General features: G+C 37.2%; 2 protein-coding genes across 5 annotated transcripts; one reads left to right on the top strand and one right to left on the bottom strand.

Annotated features, from left to right (window-relative positions):
• Positions 1–623: 623 nt before the first annotated feature.
• On the top strand, positions 624–7064 carry LOC141912553 (organic cation transporter-like protein). Of its 3 annotated transcripts, XM_074803823.1 has the most exons (12): positions 624–661; positions 874–1071; positions 1156–1355; positions 1432–1662; positions 1857–2053; positions 2126–2271; positions 2353–2509; positions 2578–2712; positions 3047–3132; positions 3229–3346; positions 6549–6621; positions 6697–7064. In XM_074803823.1, the coding sequence occupies exons 2-12, from the start codon at positions 948–950 to the stop codon at positions 6883–6885; spliced, it is 1656 nt and encodes a 551-aa protein (XP_074659924.1). In that variant the 5' UTR covers positions 624–661; positions 874–947; the 3' UTR covers positions 6886–7064. The 3 variants fall into 3 exon arrangements, with proteins under 3 accessions (XP_074659924.1, XP_074659925.1, XP_074659926.1); XM_074803824.1 differs by lacking the exon at positions 2578–2712; XM_074803825.1 differs by lacking the exon at positions 624–661 and having other exon boundaries at positions 988–1078.
• On the bottom strand, positions 6987–23253 carry LOC141912552 (oxysterol-binding protein-related protein 11-like). Of its 2 annotated transcripts, none has more exons than XM_074803822.1 (19): positions 23100–23253; positions 19603–19637; positions 19404–19509; positions 18659–18706; positions 17076–17157; positions 16274–16499; positions 15544–15787; positions 15397–15464; positions 15157–15254; positions 14349–14482; positions 13769–13854; positions 13054–13135; positions 12625–12802; positions 12252–12362; positions 11786–11946; positions 11496–11615; positions 10739–10900; positions 9524–9589; positions 6987–9435 (listed from the first exon to the last, which is right to left on the bottom strand). In XM_074803822.1, exons 1-19 carry the CDS (start codon positions 23181–23183, stop codon positions 9352–9354), a joined length of 2175 nt encoding a protein of 724 aa, XP_074659923.1. In that variant the 5' UTR covers positions 23184–23253; the 3' UTR covers positions 6987–9351. The 2 variants fall into 2 exon arrangements, with proteins under 2 accessions (XP_074659923.1, XP_074659922.1); XM_074803821.1 differs by lacking the exon at positions 23100–23253 and adding an exon at positions 19894–20045.
• Between the last annotated feature and the right edge of the window lie 176 nt (positions 23254–23429).

The following is a 23429-nucleotide window of genomic DNA, read 5'->3' as shown; positions in this document are numbered from 1 at the left end:
CTTATTGGATTCAGGGGCACATAGAATCTATAGGTGGAATGTTCCAAATTTCTCGTACTCGGTGTCGTCAGATGCGAAGACTTTCCCTTTCCTGAGAAAACACAATCTTTATCATTTGTTTGATATTTCTGTATCCAGCGAAATAAACTCAAATAATGAGTTACATCGGTCTTTGTGTAACAAAAATATAAGATAACCGAGATCACCTACGAGCAATCATCTCTTGAGATGATTGGTCGTAGGTGTATTGATTAAGTTAGCGTTATAAAATTAGATTGTTTGTCTGTTTAATATGGTGACTGATAAGGGCCATAGCGTAAAATTCCTGGTATGTAAATGAGGGCGCCAGAACGTTCGTTTTGGCGGGGGCGCCAAAACGGAATTTTCTTTGTTTTGGCGCGCCAAAACGAACTTTCAGAGATAATTGGACGTTTTTTTTCGTTTTGGCGTTCTGGCGTTCTGGCGCCCTCATTTACATACCAGGAATTTTACGCTATGGCCCTTATCAGCCACCATAGTTCAATGTTAATTTCTGGCCTGCCCGGCCAAAATACATGTACAAGCCTTCATGTACATAACCTTTACTTTGTACAGTCATATCTCTTATCAACTCTAGACCTTCGGCATTATTTTGTATACAGGCCTGTATTGATTATGACTGGTATAACATACTTGTATTCAAAAGAAAATGGTGATATCTAATGTGTAGGCCTATAGAGTTAAGAATCAGGGAAATAGAAGGTTTTGCTAGTTAACAGATTTTAGTAATATTCACATGACTCCTACTTAAGCGCTTTACGAGTTGACAGTTACGTCTATTGTAAAATGATTAACATTTATTGATCGACTGCGTGTATTTCTACCAATAACCAGGTACTTATCGCGGGTATTGACCTAGTATTCAACTTGACGATATGACAGTACCTATACAGGTTGTTTGAAACACGATGGAAGTTGAAACCGCTTTGAAGGATTTAGGGAGATATGGAAGATATCAGATATTTCAATTGTTTATTATTGATATAGTGCGTTTATCGGCGGCTATAAGTACATTCGGTTTGATATTTCAAGGTAAACAGTACATTATTTAAAAACGTAGGCCCTTTTAATCATAATTACGTGATAGGAAAAAAAATTCATATTATCAAAATTCAGGATGGATTCCAGAACATCATTGTAAACTGTCTTTGGTGAATCAAACAATGAACCAATCGATACCATATACAACTAGTGAGGATGGAGAAATTAAACTCGATCAGTGTCGACAATTCAAGTCAATTACAGATAATACCACAGTCGTCTGTCAAAACGGTTACTATTACCAGTCACACGGTTATTACACTCTTACCGAACAGGTCAGTCAGTCATTCTGCAGAAATCGCTATGACCCAATCACTATAAAAATGTTGACATTATTCTATCTATTTTCAGTTTTCGTGGGTTTGTGAATCCAATCACATGAATGCACTAACAATGTCGTTATATTTCGCGGGAGTCTTGACCGGAAGTATAGTAGCGCCACCTTGGTCGGATTATTTTGGAAGGAAGATTCCCTATATAGTTTGTTCTTTATTGTTCGCTGTTTCGATGTTTCTTCCTATCATTTTTGTCAACGAAACACTTTTCATTACAACGAGATTCTTTAGCGGAGTTTTCAATATAGTAAATGATTTCTATAATCGATGTTGAACTAAAGCCTAAAAAATATTCAATTCCTAGAAATGTTTGAAAATTGCTAATGGGAAATTAATGTATAATTCAGAGAAAGATCCAAAAAAATAAGATAGAAAAATCATTTTACGAGAATTATTTCTTCTCTCGTCCCCCGCTTTAGATGCTTTGGTCTTTTCTTTTAGGGCACTGCCTTAGTTGGTTATGTTTTGGTTTGTGAATGGTATCCGACCGATCAACGTTCATTCGCTAACGCATTTCACATGCTTTCATTTACAATGGGAATGCTTTTAACTGGAATTTGCGGCTACTATTTCACTCACTGGAAATACCTGCAAATCGTCGGGGTTATTATTCCTTGTTTCGCCATTCTAGGAATTTGGTAAATAGAATTTTTCGATAATGAAATATCCATTCAAAATTGGAGATATACTTCATATCATTTTGTGATTAGGTTCTACGATGAATCTGTTGCGTGGCTCGTCGCTAATTCCAGACCCGAAGAAGCGATCAGAATTTTGAGGAAAGCAGCGAAATTTAACAAACGCTCGCTTTCACCAGCCGCCATTTCTGCCATTAGAAAAAACACAGAAAAACAAAGTAAATTGTCAAAAATACCCGATATATTTCAATTCATTCATGAAAATGAATATTTCATAGACTAAAATATGTTATATTCAGATAAAAGTTCGGTTGTGAACGGAGTTAAACTAGTGTTTAGAAATATGGTCAGCTGTTCTAAGGGAAGTGGAGACTCGAATAATGAAACGATTGGAATTATACAGATTCTCAAACATCCAAAACTGCGTCTTTACACGATACTGGAAGCTATTATCTGGTACGCATAATGCATTCATATAATGAGAGGATGTTTGTCGTATTTTCAAAAAGTTTGTTTTTTCGCAGGTCTTTTACAAGTCTAACTTATTTTGGGATGACATTGAGTACGACAGTTATGGCTGGAGGTAGATTTGCTAATTATTTTTTAGCTGCTGCTATTGAGATACCAAGTTGCATTGTGATGCACATTGTACTACAATTGTAAGGTTAAGTCACATAAGAGTTGCATAAAATCAAATATTACGGAAGCGTGTTGGATAATTTCAAAGTTAATTCTGAGTTTGTATCTGGGAATTTAGGAGGTTTACAAACTCGGAATAAACCTCGGAAAATCAGATTTAACTGAGAAAACTAGTTTATTCCGAATCACAAACTCGAAATAAACCTCAAAATCTCGCTTGCTTTTAACTGAGAAAACTAGTTTATTCCGAGTTACAAACTTGGAATTAACCTAGAAAATGTTCTTTTAATAGAGATGTCCCCAGGACGCCTCCGTAAAATATATTCAAATGTACATGCATCATGTATTTTTCAGTACTGGAAGACGAGCATTTATGATGTTGCTTTACGGGATAACCGGCCTAGTTTTGGTAGCTGCGACGTTCTGTCCTGAAACTGTCGGTAAGTATATTACATGTGTACGTTCATACAGGTTAGTTTCTAGAAACCTAATCATAAAAGGTTTTTGAATCTTGTTTTGTATACTTGTGTTCCTAGGAGAGACGAATTTGGTTCCGTTAATTATGACGTTAAATACAGCAGGAAAATTCTGCTGCACTGCAGCTTATGGTACCATTTTTATCCATACCAGCGAACTTTACCCGACTAATTTCAGGTGAGATTCTTCCCTTTAAAAAACTATAAGAGTACATAGTTTTCATTTTAAGCAGAGCTCAACCACTATTATTCTAAAATGTTCTATATCCTATAGTAAAAACAAGAAAGCGTTTAGTTCATATATAAGCGCGCAAATCGAGGGGAAATCCTGCTTATGGCAGCTAGGCCAGCATCATAATTACACGCCGAAGTGGTTTTACCCCGCACATACCCAACCATACTTTTGAAATAATCAAACCTTAAGAAAAGGAGGGATATCCCAGTACAGGTTTGCCAGTACATCCGAGCCGAATATCGAAGGGAATGACCCAACGTGCTTGGGTACCCTGACTCCAAGCAAAAAAGTCCAGGGAATCCCTTATTCAATCATCAATCTGTCTCTCAGGATCAATGGATTTCATGCATATAACCGAAATTCGTTATCTACCCCATTTGCAGAATAATGGCACATTTATCGGGGACCTCTTCTTCACTCTAGGTAGGGGTCCGGCCCTGTGTATCTTGGACGGCGATTTAGGAATCAATACCCGTTTGATCAATAGCAATTTTATACATTTTTCGGCCAGTTCGGTGAAAAAGAATCGAATAGGCGCCATACCAAAGCGATTATCATTTTTTCTACAAATTATCCTTCAAATGGGCAACAATGAATGTAAAACGAAAAGAAAATTGTTAATGTGCTGTAATTGAAATAAAGGCACGTATATTGCCTAAAAATATAAGATATGAATCACTAGAAAAATATAATGTTTCCTATTCAAATGCATGTTCATCCGTTCAACGTGAGCGAGAATGCGCTACGTGTATAGTAAGTAAATGATATACCCGAATAATATGGCCCTAATAAGAATTGTAATGCATTCATAACTCGAGCTGCATTTGCAACCACCAATAATCCCGGATCGGCGAAGTTCTTACCGATTACAACTTTGAAAAAGGAATTCTTTTTCAACATCGAATATCTTATTAATTTCGTTTCAATGTCAACAATTTTCAAGTGATCACTACACACCTGACGATGATCTCTAGGGTGAGATCGAAACGTCGTGTCTTATATATATATTTTAGATTGAATGAAAAAATAAATTCTTGTTTTTAAATTCTTTTAATCTGTAAATAATAGGTTTTTATCTTATTATCCGTTTACCACGTTTGAGTGTGGTTATCGTTCTACTTCGGTGCGTACTTATGTGATTATTCTCGTCTTAGATGCTGCCGCGAGATCTTCCGGTTCATTTCTTTTTTTTGTGGCATCAGGGGCGGATCTAGAAACATATTGTTGAGGGTAGCAGAATTCATGAAAGAGGACGTGATCCACGAAAAACGAAGTTTGAAAATGTACTGCTTTTTAATGCCATTGAATTCAAAGTATTGAATGAGTCCTGACGCAAAGTGCTTTGCAGAAAATTCACGGCATTGAGATGTAGTTTCCAGGCATTAGAGATGAAATCCTGAAGAATGGTGTTGTCTTTTTGTTGAAAATTATCTACCTTGTCTTGAAAAAATGTGCCCTTTTCTAGATTTGAGATAGAGACGTTTACAAGTGCCCTTTTTGTTTTTTCTTAAATTGATGGACGGCTGAATGTGCTCCTTTTCGTTGAAGATTATTTGTCACGTCCGGCAAGAATGTGCCCTGTTCTAATTTGGGATTGATAGAGACTACGTCTACAAGTGCCCTTTCTTTTTTGAATTGATGGCCGCGACTGGATGTGCCCTTTTCTCCTTTAGTTGTGCCTTTTTTCTACTTTTGGGATTGATAGAGACGACTTCAAACGCCCTTTCTTGTCTTTTGAAATTAACGGTTGACTGAATGTGCCCATTTGTTTAGAAATGATTTGCCTCGTCTAGTTACCCTTTTTCTACTTATGGGATTGTAACAGAGACGACTGAATGTGCCCCTTTCTACTTTTTGGTTTGCTTGACCAAACTAGGGGTCCAGGGATGCCCACTTGGGAAGTGGTTTCAAATGTTCAACATTCTAATAGTTTCAATATTCAACGCTTCCTGGTGACCATATACAAAGCCAATGACCTTGAAACTCACCACAATCATAGAATATGTCAAGAGCTACAACTTTGAAATTGATTGTGGTTACAAAATATGCATAGGTACCAATATAATATGGAAATACTAAGTTATTCTACTATTCAATGCTCCCTGGTGACCATACACAAAACCCAATGACCTTGAAACTCATCACAACCATAGAACATATGAGTTAGAATTTTGCAATTTATTGTGGTAACAAAATATGCATAGGTACCAAATATGGAAAAACTAATTTATTGTACTATTCAATGCCCCCTGGTGAATATACAAAAACCAATGACCTTAGAAACTCACCACAATAATAGAACATGCCATAAAAGTATACAAATTGTATATTATTCAATATTTAACTCCCCTGGTGGCATGAACAAAGAATTGGTTGATCCCAAATTCCATGTGAGGAGATTTATCATATGACTCTGCTAACAATCAAATATCAAGGCTATGAGTTCAAACCTGCTGTGATTTTCCTCAAAAAACCTTTTGCCACCTATGAATGAGTACTGATGACACTAAGATGGCCGCCAATTGTGTGATAATTGTGCTAATTGTGCTGATCGAAAATACCTGTCACATGTATTAAAGATCCCTGTTTATAGAATACCCACCACAAATTGCAATGAAAAATGCCAAACCATTAGGAAGCTACAGGACTCGGAATTCATGTCAAAATTGACGTTTTTGGGCACGAAAAAAGGTCACAGGACAGCCATCTTGAGTCAGATCGACTCAATATTTCTGGTGGGCCCTTGTGGGATAGAAATATACATGAAAGATCAAGATAATTGATTAAAGCATCTTCAAAATTTCCCTATAAAACTTCAATGTGTAAAAAGTGCTGATTTGGCGAACATCAATGGCTGCCAGTCGGCCATCTTGAATTTGACAGGGCCAGTTTTTGGGCTAAAGATGTGTATTGGGTAGTAGATACATGTATTTAAACCAGATATCAAGACATTACTTTGAAGCATCTTCAAAACTTCACGAAATAACTGGATTCTGTCTATGGTCGTCCGAACGGACGAAAAGTGAATGCAATCGCCCTCTCGGGACCTAAGTCTCAAGAGGGCTAAAAAGGGGTGGGTTTGAACCCACAAAACCCACCCCCTGTATCCGCAACTGATGCCAACACCGTATTATCTATTTTACAGGAACCGTGCTATAGGTATTGCTTCAGCGTTTGCCCGAGTAGGTTCGATGACAGCACCATTCGCCGCTTATTTGGTAGGTTTTTATTTCCTTACATTTTCAACCCTGTCACTTGTTTAACATTTCAATATTACAATCGAATCGTTTCAGACTCAAATTATATCTTGGTTGCCAGGCGTGATTCTCGGTTGTATTGGACTGGTTACCGCTTTGCTGATGCTACCCTTACCGGAAACTAGAGGTGTACCGATGCCTCAAACTATCAGCGATATCGACCGACCTAAAAACTGCACGATAAACCCGACTGTCGATGAACATCAACAAGAACAAATGAGTTAATTAAAAACATGACAATCCATCAAAGCGAGTTGAAAATCCGAGTTGGCTAAAAGTCCACACAACAAAGAAATAACCTAAGTAGATACATGTGATTTATCTGGTCATATATTACATTTTAATATGTCATATTTATATAAAAGTTCCATTTAAATACATAGAACATGTAATAACTATATCATACATACATTTATTTATAATTCAACATTAAATCCAGAAACATGTATAAATCATTGACTAGTTATCGATGCTATGACAATTAGGATCGTGGAGCAACAATTTGATTTTCCTTACAAATCACTGCTATATATGGAATGAATATCAGACCCAGTCATAACCAAATAAACTCAACCTTTTCTATAAGCGTGTTATTAACAATTTGTAGTGAATCGGTTTTGATCGATCTACTACCAGTGTGAGTTAAAACGAATAGGCAGTGGGTACCGTAGTAAATGGGACCCAGTTCCACAGTTGTCGTTTAAGTTCAACTCCCTTAACAGTTGAATAAGTTCATTTTCAGGATCCGGTTCCACAGCAATATTTTTGACATAGAGCAATATTTTTGACATATCCATTGAGTACGTACGCAAAAATCTGCTGATTTTTTCACTTTAGACCCCGTCCCCCCCCCCCCCCCATACATACGCAAGAACGATATGTTTGTATAAATATTTACACGTTTCAGTTTTGTTTTCAGCCGATAGGCCGCATCTATGGTACTGGGTATTGATTCTAAAAAATAGTGCAAATGAAATCATCGTCGATGTCGCAGTCATTATTTCAAAATTATAAAGAATGCAATAGAGAACATAAGATCCTTAAATTTCACTTCAACTTTTACTTGAAGGCAGAATGAACAGTCAGTACAGTGCAAAAATGATTATTATGTGCGTACCGTACGCTGTATGCTGTACCGATTTGTATGTATTTTCACAGACAGGCCCCCCCACCCCCACCCTATCATGCGTACGTACAAATGAATGGTCGCATACACGTTTTGGTTGTAGCTGATATCGGTGCAAAACTACAACATGAGACTAAAACATTTCAGCTGCATACAGTTGTGTAATAGTGACGATGTTTGATGGTTCAACCGTTTTCTAGACTCTGTTGTACCGTATAGCAATGCGGCCGACAACATTTTATTTTCAGTTTAAAAAGTCGACTTTTTTAATTCTAAAAGTCGACTTTTAGAGTTGATAAGTCGATTTGTTCATCTCTATTCAACTAGGTGTAGGACATTTTTCCGGAAGCTTATTTGGGACCCGTACAAAACCGTCGCGAACCTTTATCACGACGAAATTATGCCGAAAAAATGTGATTTATCGACATAATTAAATCGATATATCGCATTAATATCGCGGTATCGCGAAAACTTATCACGATAAATCGTGATTCGGATCACGACTTTTACTTATGTCAATATACTGTATATTGACATTACCGTACCGTTGACATTATCATCACGACTTTACCTAAAATGTATGTCAATTTATTGAGACAATATCGCAAAAAGTCAACATAAATATCACAACATTGTTAATAAAGTATACTTATTCATATCGATATATTGAGATAGCTGACCCAATCCTTGTTCATAGAATACTTGAACAGTTCCACTAAATCTAGGCCTCAAACACTGAGGGATACCTCATCGAATTACAAAATACAGGGGGTCTAGAAGCATTGAGGGTGCTCTCCCTTATCATTCCTACATCCAATTTCAAGCTAGTGTAATTTTTCAGCCCTTCATAGGCAAATACAAATGGTTTCATATTCAATTTAATTTTCCAGCTATCTCAATATATTGGGTCGAACAACTATCACTGCCGGCGGATGAACGGATGGGCGGACGACCGACTTACTGCCTCGCTCCCTAAATATGGTCGCAATAGTTTTGTACTTTTGCACGAGTCCCAAATAAGCTTCCGTATGCATCATTAGCATCAATCACAGGGGTGGAGCCTGGAATTTGGGGTCCAAAAAGGTCGGAAAAGTCGACTTAATAACTCGAAAAGTTGATTACATCGAAAAGTCGACTTTTGAAACTGAAAATAAAATGTTGTTGGCCGCATTGCTCTTCCGTACTATTACGACTGTCGCTGTCTGTCACTGTTCACTTTGTTAGCAGTGTGTAACCCAGTACCTGTACTAGATTTTAACGTTAAACACTCGTCCAAGAAAATATAATTCAATTAATAACATGATCGTTATTGAGTTATATAGCCCCCTGGTGACGTTTTATAAAACTAATCAGTCACACAACACGTGTCAACTATTTCATTTGAAAAAATGATTTCAACTGTAGATATTTATCTAAATTAGCTTCGTGAAAATAGTTGAATGCTGTGTAATTCAGAATTGTTACGCTATTGTTCATAAGATGGTCATTAGGCAGCACCACTGACGAAATAACCAGCCAACATCTCTACTTAACAAATAAATGTGGTAAAAAATCTACTGTAGTTGTCATGTCGACGACGACAATGAAGCAGTTTGTTTGAGTGTGTTATTATAAACCCACGTGTCGGAGTTTTCTTCTCGGTGGAAAAACTGAAAGTATACACAATATAAACCGATCATAAAACAACAGAACCAACCACACTGTTTATCAGTTGTAACAGTACAAAAACAGCCGTACCTTCGTTGGGAAAGAAATTCCATTATCTGTCCTGTACTTTTCACCGTGTCTTTGTTTATCTTCCAGCTACAAAAACAATAAATCATTTTCAAACTAGAAAAGCGCGTTCCCACGAAAAGCGCGTTTTTCATTTATCTAACCAACTCGCCATACTCGAGTACCCATCTCGGCTCGTTTATTTAGGCGAGTTACCAATACGAGTACCATACGCAGCCAACTCGTCCGTACAGGCCAGTTGGTTCGTATTTCAAGATGGCCCCTATGAGAAGTGTGTTCGTGAATAGATCGAAATGGCGGCTATTTCAATCGCAGAAAATTCAGGTCAGTCATTTATTTAAGGCAATTCGATTTGTACCACGTGATCATATGCGGCTCTTGCATGCGAGTTTCTGAGTAGCTTAAATAAAAACACCTTAAATCATTGGTCACCTGACGTAGGGTCAGGGTTAGCTTCTAGTACTGAGTGGCAGTGATGTCATTGGTCACCTGACATAGCGTCAGGGTTAGCTTTAAGTACTGAGTGGCTGTGATGTCACTGGTCACCTGATGTAGTGTTAGCTAGTTAGATTGAGTAGCTGTGATGTCACTGGTCACCTGACCTAGGGTTAGGGTTAGTAATGAGTACCAGTGATGTCACTGGTCATGTCTGCAGATTAGGGGCCAGTTGCTCAAAAAGTTGGTTAATGATAACCAGCAGTTAACTTTTGATTGTCGCTACGTTAACTATCCACTGGTTAACTCTAACCAACTTTACAGCAACCAGCCTCTGAATTAGTTGTATAGTGTGTGCTATGGGTTGGAGCTATTTAATGTTCACTGCTCAATACACATCAATATATGCGTATGTTTAACTATATAAATCCTCAGGGCCCAGTTCCACAGTTGTGAGTTAGAGTTAACTCTGAGTTAAAGTTAGTTCGTTTTCAATGTGTTAACTCTGAGTCAAATTTTAACTCGGAACTGTGGAACTGGACCCAGTCTAATAGCCCAGAAAGAAGACATTGAAATTCTGTGGCCTGCTTTAAATCTAATCTAGACTTCACAAGATATTTCAATATATCTTGCATTTTCGTGTGACTTGATGGAAATGTGTAGGAACTTTGAAATTTTATGCCCCACTTCAACTTGACATGGGCTTCATTTTTAGTATACATCATTATTTGAAAATCTCCATAGGTTAGTAGGTCAAGTACAGCAGGCTTGCATTCAACTTACATATTTTTTATGTTCTGTGGCTGTATTTACATCACCGAGCTTCAACGATTTCGACACTTTTTGCCAAAGTTTTCGCGACTCGAAATCGCCTTGTTTTTCAATCGGTCGACACCTCTTTTTCATTATTGGCAGCGTTTCCGTGTCAATCACTTTTTTTTCACCCTAAAACAACACAATGAATAACTAAATACATGAACGCCGTAATATGTGACACGACAATAGTCTATTATTCAAACCCTGATCCCTATCACTCTCTCCTTTCCTCCACATCATGAAATCTGTTGAGGGATTTTATTAATCACGACACCATGCCAACTTGGGGGTGAAAAAAGTATTTTTGCGGCATGGGGTGGAGTGTTTAAAAATCGACATTCTCAGCGTAGGTGATCGAATAGATGAATTGATTATTCATCATTGATAACAGTGCACGTCGGTGGGGTAGTTGTCTACCCCGTGCACCTAGACTTGGTCAGTAATTGGTTAAGTCATAGAGGTGTTGCCGGATCCACAGCTGGGTGTCACACGAGTGGGGGAATCCTTTTCGTACTTATATACTAACAATCACTCACAAACTATTTATATGTATAAAATTTCTACCAAGTTGCGACTATAAGGCGAACCGCATAATGGGCAATGAGACGCGAAGAGGACAATGAGGATGAAAGGGCCAATTGGCTCATGCATCTAACTATTACTACTACTACTACTACTACTACTACTACTACTACTACTACTACTACTACTAACAGTAACTTACGTTGCTATATTGGAATTCAATAGCTCCGTTCCATTCACCATTCACACGACATGTTACATTACCAGATTTACCGTCTTTAACTTCAGCCGTGATCCGATGTAACTTCCCTCCGTAAAATGGCTGGAAAAAAATCCAAAACATATCACAAGTTTTACCAATATTCCATATTAGGACTTAATTCTGGTCAATAAGATATTGATTGAGATATTTCATATAGATATGAGTGTTGCAGTGACCGAGCGCTGAGTGAGTGAGTTATTACATAAACAGATATTACAGAGATGTCTAACCTTCGTGTGAAATGTAATAGACGATGAGTAGCCGCTTTTTGTGCAGGTTATATTGATTTTATCACCGAGTTCAACCCAGGGTATTGTCAGTATCGAACGCGCATACGCACTAGGTAATGTAAACACATATTCTTCATCGTGATCCAATAGATTCAACGACACTAGAACAAACAGAAGAGCCGATTGAAAACAAACTACACTGAAAGCTCTTCGCGAGATTTGTCTCGCTACAAAGCTGCAAGACATGAAATTTTAAGTGCATGCCACAACATGGTTAAAACCAAGACATGATTGACAGAATAACCCACTGAATAAATTTACAATTCTTTAAAGATTAAAATCAAAGAATTTGATGAATTCTTGTGAGGCAGAAATGTCATAGGTGTCAAATTCACAGATTTCATCTGTCTTGACCCTGAAATTTATTATAGGCTTGGATATCACAGAGAGAATGTAAAACACTTACTTTTTCCGATCATACAAACTCCTATTGACATGCCCATGAATTTCGATTTCGTCCATATTGACGAATTCATGTAAATTCTCTTATCAGGACATTCGAAATAGAACGCAGAAACTAAAACAAAGTCATGTGAAAATATCTTAACAGTAAATTAAAAGAGAATTCCTTATAAATTTTCTACCAGAATCTTTTCTAATGCCAAATTTAGGAGTAAATCAGGTGGTCCTGACAGAGCAGATTTCTCAGAAACCCTGATTTAGTCCTAGGCGCATGATTTCCTACTTAGACAATTGGCAGTTGTGGATTTTCAATTGAACTCATTCAAAATATTTGTCCGAGCACAGTGAAAAGGTGCTAGCTAGTAATAATGACTTACTCGGTGGATGATGGGAGACTTGTTCAGCAGTGTAAGTCATTCGAGTCGGTTTCTGAGCAGACGTCGCTAATGAATCCGTCTGCTGTTGCTGTGTAGCGACCCCTCGATCCTCGACGTCCCACGAACAATGAAACGTCTCACCGATTATTGGATTGTACGGTTTCTTAGCAACTGAACCCTGAAATTAACCGTTCAAAATTGGCATAAATTAAATTAACTAAAATAGCATAGCAATAATGAATGATAAATAAATAGGGACTCTGAATTTCACCATATGGTAAATCCTCTATAAGATATTTGTAACTCTTCAGAAAAAGTTTGAGTCGCAATCAAAAAGTAGAAATACAGATTTGATAATAATATAGACTCTTTATATTCATGCAGTCCAGTTTGAAATGATAGCTTAGGTTTAGTGAATACCGTAGTTACCTTCCTTCCTGCATGTAAAGATGTTAAATACCATTCTAAAACAGACATCATTCTGGTTTCTGCATCTGGTCCGTCTGGTATCCTTAAAATAATCATTATCAATTGTGTTCATTAATCATTACTTCACGCATGAACAGAAAACAAGAATAATTTTTATAAAATTTCAAGTTACAAAATGATTGAAAGGTAATGTGGGTTTTATTTATGACGGACGAGACTGTAAATTAAATAGCAAGCCTGTAGCCAGAGGGGGGTGCGTCGGGTGCGAAGGTCTGCTATTTAACTGATGAAAAAAAATTGTCCCTATTTCTCTTGAAAGACATTTCATTCAAATGTTTCTTATACATATATATCTATTATATGTATGTATTTCCGGATAAAAAAAGTAGAAATTAAATCAAGGTGCTGCGCTCAAAAATGCTGATTTTCTACTCTCTCCTCCATGTTCACTCTCCTGGTAATCTAAAGACCAGTGTACGTACATTTTCAATAAACCCCATAATGTATGAAATGTTCAAATACTCCAGAAATAAAGCACAGTTATCAAATTCTTCGCCGCTTGGCTTTACTGACGTGGTTTAGGTCCACTCATAGTTTATATCGCACCCCCTTGGAGGACCCTGGCTACGGGCCTGCAGTGCATAGATGGACACCAGTTATATACCAAGTGACACGAGTAATGCCTTCGTGAAAAAGGTCTCTATTTAATGCTTACCTCAGAAATATATCGGGATGAGCCATATAATCAGCAAACATCTCTAACAATGAACGTTTCTCTAGTATAAAAGTAGGAAGCACCACCTATCGATAAAATGCAGTATATGAGAGGTTTTTGATATTAAGCTTCAAACATGCATACCAGGCGCAGATCCAGGATTTTTTCCAGGAGGAGTTCATAAGAAATGTTAATGTTAAACTGCTGACTAAAATCTCTAATGATAGGGGGCCTATACGGCATATTGTTTGGCCAAACATATGATGATATTGTCCCGATTATGTGGTACTGTCCACCCGCTTTGTCTTGAGTACATTCCTACAAGAAAACGATTAAAGATTTTTTTTGGTAGCTTAATTCCTGATAATGAGTCTCATTGACCTGATGAAGCTATTATGCATTAGTAGCGGAAGATTTCTAATAAAACCTACACAGTACTGTTTAATTTGATACAAGGCAAACACAGTTCCACTACCACTCATCTAACGGGCATCAGATTTCAACTCCTGACAATCAAACCTGACCTGTGCGTATGATTACTGATTAATAAATGGACGCATTGAGATTATGAATAACTCACCCTCGTCAGATCCATGCCTAATTTTAGCTGTGATAGTAGATGCAAAATGACACTTTTGTGCTCTTCGACGGCACCTAGTTCTGTATCGGTGTATTCCTGCGCATCTTCTACATCTTCATCGTGATTCACTATTACTAAAATGATAAAACATAAAAACATGAGAAACGCTTTTAACTCATCGCCTGCCAAAAACGTACTGGTACGTTCGATATCTCCCATCACTTTCCTGCCAAAACCGTACTGTTTCTTAACTTTAACGATAGATTTAATGCGTTTTACTACTAAAACAGATTATCAGCAGTCATTCTATGAAGTGTGTTAGTGACATCATCTATTGAAATGGGGGCTGAACACGCATGAATGGGCTTATTTTCTGCACAATACCCCCTCTGCACTGGTGATTGCTACAGATTGTATCACTCCTAGAATAAATGCTGCTTATTTTACATGAAAAAGCAAGACCAGGACCCAGTTCCACAGTTGTGAGTTAGAGTTAACTCTGAGTTAAAGTTAGTTCATTTTCAATGTTTTAACCCAGGGTCAAATCTTAACTCAGAACTGTGGAACTGGACCCAGATGAACACAATAAAACAAATTTGATGAAGATATCTCTTAAGATATCTAACAAATCCCGGTAACGTGCAGCATTTCCTGACAAAATAGGCGTGGCAGGCAAAGAGTTAACATTCAGGTAACAAACACCAAACAGACAATTTTTGGAGTGGCCTTAAATTGACACGATTCTGTATCAAAATAGACCACAACTTTTAAACTGGACCGTGTTCTCTAATGGGCTATTCCTACTAACCGGGTTCTGGTACACTTTCAACACTGCTTCCCGTGCCGTAAGACGACTGACTGTGTTGACTCAATTGTCGCCGATGACGACCCATGACTGGAGAACGTCTGCAAAAATAATCAAATCAATATCACGCACTGATTATATCCGGTGGCAGGATTGAGTTCAGCGGTTAGGGATCAGTTTTACTCCAATGTGTCTTAACTAATTGAAAATGAACTATAAAACGATGAAATCGGCTCAACCCACTTTGAAGTAAAATTAGGCTCAATCCATTCAACAGCATTGGGTAAACTAGCTTTCTGCACTTGATGATACTAAAATGAGAAATAAATTTCACAAACGTGTCACACATGGAACATTTGTAGCTACTAAGTTTTTCGAGGTTCTACTCACCTGGTATTGAGACTGTAAAATAGATAAACACTGTTCTAAACAATGAATACCGGCTAACGACGTCGCTTTCAATAATAATATATCCTTATCAGTCGGGTAAGATAACGAACCAGATGTGGGTAAGTCATCGATACAACGCGATAATTCCGATGCGCATTCGTTTGTTTCTTTGATGACTTCTTTAACTGGACGAAACGGTTCTGTTAGTGATGTATTGCTCACTGATAGTCCTTTCAATTGAGATCTGAAATGTTTAGATTTGTTAATAGGGGTCATTAGTGTCTTCTAGAGTTGTGAGCTTATTCTACTTTTTCGTTAGTTTTCTCACTATTGCTAGAGTAAGTCCATTCCAACTTGGTCCATAGATGAGACGGACCAAGTACATTGAGCATTCTACATTGAGCATTTACAGTGTATAAAGAGGATCAGCTATGAGTCAACTCGTAGTGGCAATGATGGCAGAACTTTAACTAAGAGATATCTTAGTTTCCTGATTTTAAAACTTATGATACCTTGTTTCTCCGCAGCGGCTGGGTCATTTTTATAAAACATAATAAAATTTGTAACCAGTACATATCTATAGCTGCCAGGTCTGTTGTGGTAAAATTCATCATGATTTTTGTAAAAAAATTCAAAGGGTAGATAGGCCGGGTCAACTTTTAAGCTCAGCTGAGCGCAGAAACAAGGTTCAATTTTTTAGCCTAATCAGAGTTGAGATTGAGAGGCATACCTAGCTATAGATGACGATGACGATGAAGGTGGCGTAATTGGTCGTGAATTGATATGTCTGTTATGAGCGCCACCTGTATTACTGTTGTACGAATCGTCCGATGAAGGAGATATCGTTGATTTATTACTCTCGCGTCTCGGATATTTCTGCGCTAGGTTCTCAGTATGATACTCAGCGACGGCTCGTAATCTGTTCACCCAGTGTTGACGCTCTCGTGTGTCAAATGCTGCAAAATTCAACGAACAATAACATCTATTATTTCTCAACAAATTGTAACTGTAATCGTCATAGCATTCGGTGCCTCCTCAGCCGGGGAATATTCCCAAATTGACACAAAGTGTTGAGTATTAATTGTTCACCTTTCAAGGTTGAAACAGTGTTTCATCAACTGATATGTTTTAGGCACGCTGATATTCGACATTGATTTCAATGATATAATGACAGTAACAGCTGGTGGCATAGGCCTACAGTCATCTGTTGATATAGCAATGCTCCACTGATGGTGACAAACAGTACAGCAAAACAGCTTTTAGCCCCAGAACAGTTTCATCTATATACTCGCCAAAGGCCTAGGCCTACATAGCATCAAAAAATGATGGTCAAAAACTATTTGTTACATTTTCTCTTCAATAATAAACTAGGCCTTGGTGATTGGTTGCATAAACCCACAGTTTCGAATAGACTGGCCCTGAGGAGTCTACCGTAAATATAATCTCAGTAGCCAGGTGTTGGTCGATAAAAACTGGTTACCGCAAGAAATAATACTCGGGTAATGAAAATGGACAGAAATGTACAAACGAACCTTTTAAACGATAAACTTCGGTGTTAGCAGCGTGTAATGTGAACGTTTGTGAATCTTCATCTGAAGGACTTATAACAGCTCCCTACAAAGAGAAAAACTGAGAGTGAGTAAGAGTGAGAGATGAGAAAATATTTCATTCGACCTCCTAAAATGAAATGCTGCATCACAAATGTTTTAACGCTTGAATTCGATACTCAAGATATTTAGTAAAATGGAATGATGAATGAAACTAAAAGATGACCGTCAAAAAAATTAAAACAAAGTGAAAATACACTGGGAGATAGTTGATGTAGTTCACAAAAACTCTTCTAGATCGGCCGGTCTATTTTCCAGTTATCTCCCAGAGGGGTCATTTAGAAATAAACCAACTTAATATCGCCAATGTACATCATATCACACTTAAAATAACATCAGCCACTCGTCCCAGAGGATTCATTCATTACAACTAAAACAAACTAACGAATAAAGTGTTTCCTGACAAGGATATCCATAATATATCACACTATACAGAGATCAGAAACAGCATAGCCTTACAACGATTGAAATATAACAGTGTGAATTGTTGGTAAGAGTGCACATGACAACAAAAACCTATAGTTACCAATTATAACAGTGATCAGTCGATATTAATAGCTATAAAATCATCGACCAGAATTTCATTCACAAAATCTACATCTACAGACCTATCTATCCTTCTGCCACTGAGGATGAAAATATCATATGTTCACAATATCAGCTAGGCCTACTTCGACGTTTAAAAACTGCGGTGACAGATTTTTCGATGCAGTTATTATTCAAATATGAGGCATCACCTGATCCAACTCAAAACCAAAACAACATCCTAGAAATTACTCATACACCGGTTAAATACCTAAATCATATCTAATTCGAGTCCGACAATAGACATACAATATAACACTGTTATCCACGATATTCCATAGCATTCCACGGGGCGCAACCTTTCTGTTATATCCAAATTTCATGAAAAAAAGTCTCTGCTTCAGTTTAGTCACTATCAGTTATTTCCAGAGCAAATAGATCGTTTTCAAGTTGAAACGAATTGTTATTTTGCAATAAGCGAAGAACTGCATTTGTGTTTTACTGACCTATCAAACTTGAGGGTGGAATCTAAATGCTAGCCTCGTATAAATCGGTGCACATTCAAAACGCGCATTATTGTCATGTATTTTTTCCATCTGTGAAGCCACAAAATTTATAAATAACAGCAGCAATAATGATACTCAGTGTCCCAGTGGCTCTAAATGCAGCAACATTTAACTGTACTATATATACATAAAGAGTTTGTGAAATCAGTTGGTGCAGCAGTATTAATGTATTCTATTCTCTAATTCAGCTCACGCGGATAAAGCTTTATTTCGAATTAATGTAATGATAATTCGTGACGCGCGCAACTATAGAGCTCATTATCAACAACAGCAACAAAACATCAGCAACAGATAATATTGATTGAAAAGCAAAATATCAACAGTTTAGTTGATGAATAAGGGAGTGATTGGAGGGAGTAATTGAGGAGCGAATGAGGAACCCTCAGAACAACGGCTCATATAGAGAAGAACACTTACAGCGAGGTGCACTGAACCACGAGGCCGATTTTTCTTATATTCTTCTTTCTGAAAAATAAGTAAAAACAGTTTCAGATCTTAAGACAACAGGCAGGAATGGATCTAGGGCCATTCCATGACTACAGCGTAGTGAAATAAAAAGGGCATCAACTTCAAAAAGGGCCAGTATACATGCCCAACCAGTGAGTGACGTAGCTGCTAAGCAGATAAAGGTGGGTCTGAAAATTTTGAAATTTCATGTTATCCTAATGCATTTGCAAAGCACTCGAGCAATGTAGAAATTTCAACAATGCAGATTCCAAGTGAAAACTGATCAAATCGAATAGAAATTTATTTACACGAAAAACCAAATGACAGTTTTTACAATCATGCCATCTTTTTCACAATCATAGAACTATACACTGAAATTGTCAATCATTAATTTGAGAATACAACTGGCCTTATGTGAATAATTACACCACTATATTTTGTGCCTTTTTGGGGAAGGAACCCGAGTTGCATTCTATTCGCTTGTGCCTTAATTAGAGATTTTTGACAGAATTTATCCTTTTTCAATTAAAAGTAATAATGCAACATTAATGTCTTTTTTAGAATAGCACCCTTTTCAGCAAAGGAGAGTGCCTCAGATTGCCTTTTTTTCAAACTTATTTTTGAGGGCACAATGAAAACGGCGACTGTCGCACGTGCTGCATGTGCGACAGTCTGCATTCACTCCTGGCAGGCTGGACGCATAGTACACACGTACCTCATAGTATTCAAAGTATCCGGTATCTGGATCCAGAGTAAACCAACGATACTGCCAGCCTTTCATTACATTCGTGTACTTATACAGTTGACCTTCCAACGGTTGCCTAAGAAGGAAAATAGTTTAAAAACACGTTCTACTCACGGAAACACAGTTGTTTTCTTTTTATCGAGCAGAATTCAATTGAACTTTGGCCTACCTCAAATTCAATTTTTCTTCCTGTTGCTCGAATTCCTAAAATGGAACAAAAGTTGAAAATTTGTCAGGTTTCCTTATAACGAACAGTAGCCCTACACTTAATTATGGTGCATTCAAGACGCTATGAACCTGATCAACGAGACTTAAAATAAAACTATGCTAAGCAGATTTTGATCCAGTTCTATACAGGAGACTTAAGATAAGACCGGACTAAGCTCATATTTCTGTCCAATTCTGACCACAAGTAGTAACTGTATAACTAGACAGGCTCAGCCTTACTGAGTGAACTTACGAGTGCTTCGGGCACGACTAAAACCGGATGAATTTCTTCAATCTTTTTCAGCGCTGGTCGTTTATCGTGACCGACCGTGTACCGCTTGCTAGCCGCTGCCGCTGCTACGGCTGTGGTAGGCCTACTACTCATCTCGGTATCCACGAGTCTCAATCGTTTTAATCCTGACAATGAACGACGTTCAATCGAAAACATACGCAACGATCACTGCAGTAAGTATCGACGTCGATTCTTTACTGACAACATATAATCAGTAAAGACTCAACTGCATTATCAATTGAGGACAAATACAATAGGAACGGTACTATAGACACATATATAGGCTGTATATATAGATAACAATATGATCAGCTTGTGCCAAAACACATCGCACACCGCCGCCGCCAGTGTGGCTGATTATAACAATCGCCGACTGTTATTATGATCTCAGTATTGATCACATATGGTACTTGCCTGAACTATTTATGTTATTTTTTCTATCAGACAGTTAAAAATTTTAACGAAATAAGTAAGATATCCGACATCAGACACAGTTTCGAGCATGCTTTATTATTAAACTTGCCATTGCAGGGCGGCAGAAGCTTATTTGATTTGGTCCGACCATAGGAAATAGTGGAAACTCTTAAATATTTTTTGGGGCTGAAAGCTTGGCAGGCAGAAACAGCTTATCGCACCCCCAGTAGGGGAGCTGGGTGGGGGTGTGCCATCGGTTCAACTTCAATTTTGGCTATTTCTAGTTGAAGAAAATGGTAGTTTTTCAATTTTGAAAATCCCTATGAAATAGTACAAGGTAGAGTATAGATACGTATAGCGATTTTAAAAGTAATCTCCGTTTCACTTACTGAATTCAGTGTAGTAATAGGGACCTTTCGTGTTTTGAGATTATCAGGAAATGTTATCGCTGAAATGAACAACTCAGCTTTCTATGATTGGAAAATGTGCAGAACTAAATAGTAAAATATTGGCCCAGCAAATAACGCCCCAAATGCCACGGTTCCACCACCCATGCATTGTTGTTTAGTCTTAAAACCAAGTCCGAGTTGTACAATCATCTATAGCAGTACGATAGAACCTTAAAAATGAGATTAGGCTGGTCTCAGTGACTTTAAAACTGAAAAAAGCTTAAGACTGGGTTAAAAGAGGCTTTAGAACTTAAATGAGCATAGACTGGTCTTGAGACTGAGTGGCTTTACAGCTGAAATGAGCTCTGACTGGGTTTGAATAAACTTGGCAGTAACTTTAATGTCTTAGACCTACTAAAACCTACAGGTTAACGTAGTATGAATTTTCTGCTGGACAGTTTGTTTTGGACATTAGACCTAGAAAGGACTGGCAGTTGCGGTCATCCTTATTACCGAGATGACGTATTTTACCGAGATCAACCGAGATGAAATGAAATATAACATATTTATTTATTCCTTATCGATTTTAACACTTGAAATCATATTATATCTGTAATTAAGGGTCATACTAAACACCGTCAGGAACCGCTAGGAACCGTCAGACACCGTCAGGAAGACCGTCAGACACCGTCATGAACTCACGGGTTATACTAAACACAGTCACGAAATAAAAAACAATGATTGTGAATTCTAAAATTGAATATTTTATATTAAAATCAACACTAAATGAGCCCTACTGTGCAAATTGAATTTGGAAATAAGTTTTTTTATATAACACGAGGTTTCCTTGGTAAACTCAACAATACACTCTGCAAATTGAGCAAATTTTGTGAAGTAAATCTTTTCGTAATATATCGTAGTTTTTAGTTTCTTAGTTTGAGTTAGGCTAAACTTTTTTCCGATTTTGTTTCTAAATCTAACAATCACTTTATTTTGCCAAATTGTTATTACTTCGAAATGACAGCAAAGTGATTAATAAATTGCAAACTGGGTCTGTTCCATGTTCCCTAACCCCTAACAGACACGCCTGATGCACAACGCACTAATGAACTATGCTTTTATTTTGAGCTATAAGACCCCCTACTTAATTATTGGAGTTTTTAGATACACTACATATCATATTGCCACGGGTCACTGCAGCATGCAGATATTCGCCGAGCCTTACACGGTCAAGGAAACTACCAAGTTTCGCCTCGTTTGAGCAAACACGTCGTTTCGCACGTAGTATGGTGTAAAAAAATCGAAGGAAGAAAAGGATGCGATCATGAATACATTTTTCAGTGCAAAATCAAAAACAAAATCGATCGAAAAAGTTATCAAGTCCAGTGACAGAAAATTGAATATCCCGAAAACCGCAAAAGTAGCGAATAAACCAGGGCAATTAAAGCGTTCAAGAGCGACGAGATCAATTACAATAAAAAAAAAATAACTTGACACATACATTCTTATTGTCATATCAATTTTCATGGATATTTGTATCAACTAGTATATATAAATTTAATTTTCTAGTTAATTTTTCATTTGTTTATTTTGTATAAAATCTTATATTTGTATCAATGTATAATTATTCTAAAATAAGATCGATTACTTTGCCTTGATTTTAATGTACATTACAGTTCGAAAAAAGTTGAATAAATTGCGTTTCCTATTCATGTAAATATCAATTTTGTCAGTCATTTACCTTGTATAAATTTTTCAAAGTTTCTTTTTTTCATTAGATTATTTTGCCTTTTAAAAGTTGAATAAATGGGCCGGAATGAATTGTTTCCCAGGGATTGCGTTTCCTATTCATGTAAATATCAATTTTGTCAGTCATTTACCCTGTGTAGTGTATTTGTATATTGTTATTTTCAATTATGCCTTTATTTTAATTTCGGCGTACTCTTAATGTATAAGCTTGAGTTGATTTTTAGTCAGTACGGTAAATGTTTGGATCTTATTTCAGATGGCCATAGTTTTGAGCAGCAAATAAAACTGCACCTCACTTAAGAGTAACAGTAGCTCTCTCTCTCTCTCTGTGTGGAGAGCAGGTTGTAAATTCACTCTTTAATCAGTGCCGAGTGATAAGCACAAGTGCGATCAGTGCGGTAATAAGGCCGTCGTACGTGGACGTGGTCTTGTTAATAATGCAAGGTCAAATGAATGATTTAATAGTCCTGAGAAATCAAGATCCAAAACACGTAACGGAAGTTAAACAAAATACACTTTACTCTTTATAAGGCTGGATTGTAAAAAAGTGACTGTCGTCAGTCAACAAAGTGACACTGTGTCACTGGTCTGATTTGACAGGCAGAGTAAACTAACCCTGGCTCGTTTCATTACAGCAATTAACTGTTGTTTTTCAGTTTCAGTTAATGATTCCATTTCTGAGAGATTCAATTCCTCCATTTCATCCACTGTCCCTCTGTCGAACCGAAATTTAGCGCAAAAGTCGTTTTTTTATTGATGGATAGTCCGATAATAAATTTTCAATTCAATTCAAAGTGCCTTAAATTACAATTGAATTTTACTTTATTGAATGTGAGAAAAAAGTTAGCAGAAATGAAAGATGTAATTGTTGTGATTGAAATAAGAATGTAAAAACTATTTACGAATATTTTACAAATAATAACATAACAAACTATGATAAATAAA

The sequence above is a fragment of the Tubulanus polymorphus genome, chromosome 11 (genome assembly GCF_964204645.1).
Source record: "Tubulanus polymorphus chromosome 11, tnTubPoly1.2, whole genome shotgun sequence".
Taxonomy (NCBI): domain Eukaryota; kingdom Metazoa; phylum Nemertea; class Palaeonemertea; order Tubulaniformes; family Tubulanidae; genus Tubulanus; species Tubulanus polymorphus.
The sequence above is the reverse complement of the archived record's forward strand: the minus strand, read 5'-3'. Positions and strand labels throughout refer to the sequence as shown.

What these genes read in the sequence shown, in the direction of transcription:
- LOC141912553 (XM_074803823.1), top strand. Translation starts at nt 948, where the DNA reads ATGGAAGTTGAAACCGCTTTGAAGGATTTAGGGAGATATGGAAGATAT. An exon ending in ATGCACATTGTACTACAATT is followed by an intron (nt 2,713 to 3,046) that starts GTAAGGTTAAGT and finishes TGTATTTTTCAG; the next exon opens with TACTGGAAGACGAGCATTTA. An exon ending in GTTCTGTCCTGAAACTGTCG is followed by an intron (nt 3,133 to 3,228) that starts GTAAGTATATTA and finishes TTGTGTTCCTAG; the next exon opens with GAGAGACGAATTTGGTTCCG.
- LOC141912552 (XM_074803821.1), bottom strand. Translation starts at nt 20,025, where the DNA reads ATGAGTAGTAGGCCTACCACAGCCGTAGCAGCGGCAGCGGCTAGCAAG. An exon ending in GATACTTTGAATACTATGAG is followed by an intron (nt 18,707 to 19,403) that starts GTACGTGTGTAC and finishes CTTATTTTTCAG; the next exon opens with AAAGAAGAATATAAGAAAAA. An exon ending in TTGAATTCCAATATAGCAAC is followed by an intron (nt 10,901 to 11,495) that starts GTAAGTTACTGT and finishes GTGTTGTTTTAG; the next exon opens with GGTGAAAAAAAAGTGATTGA.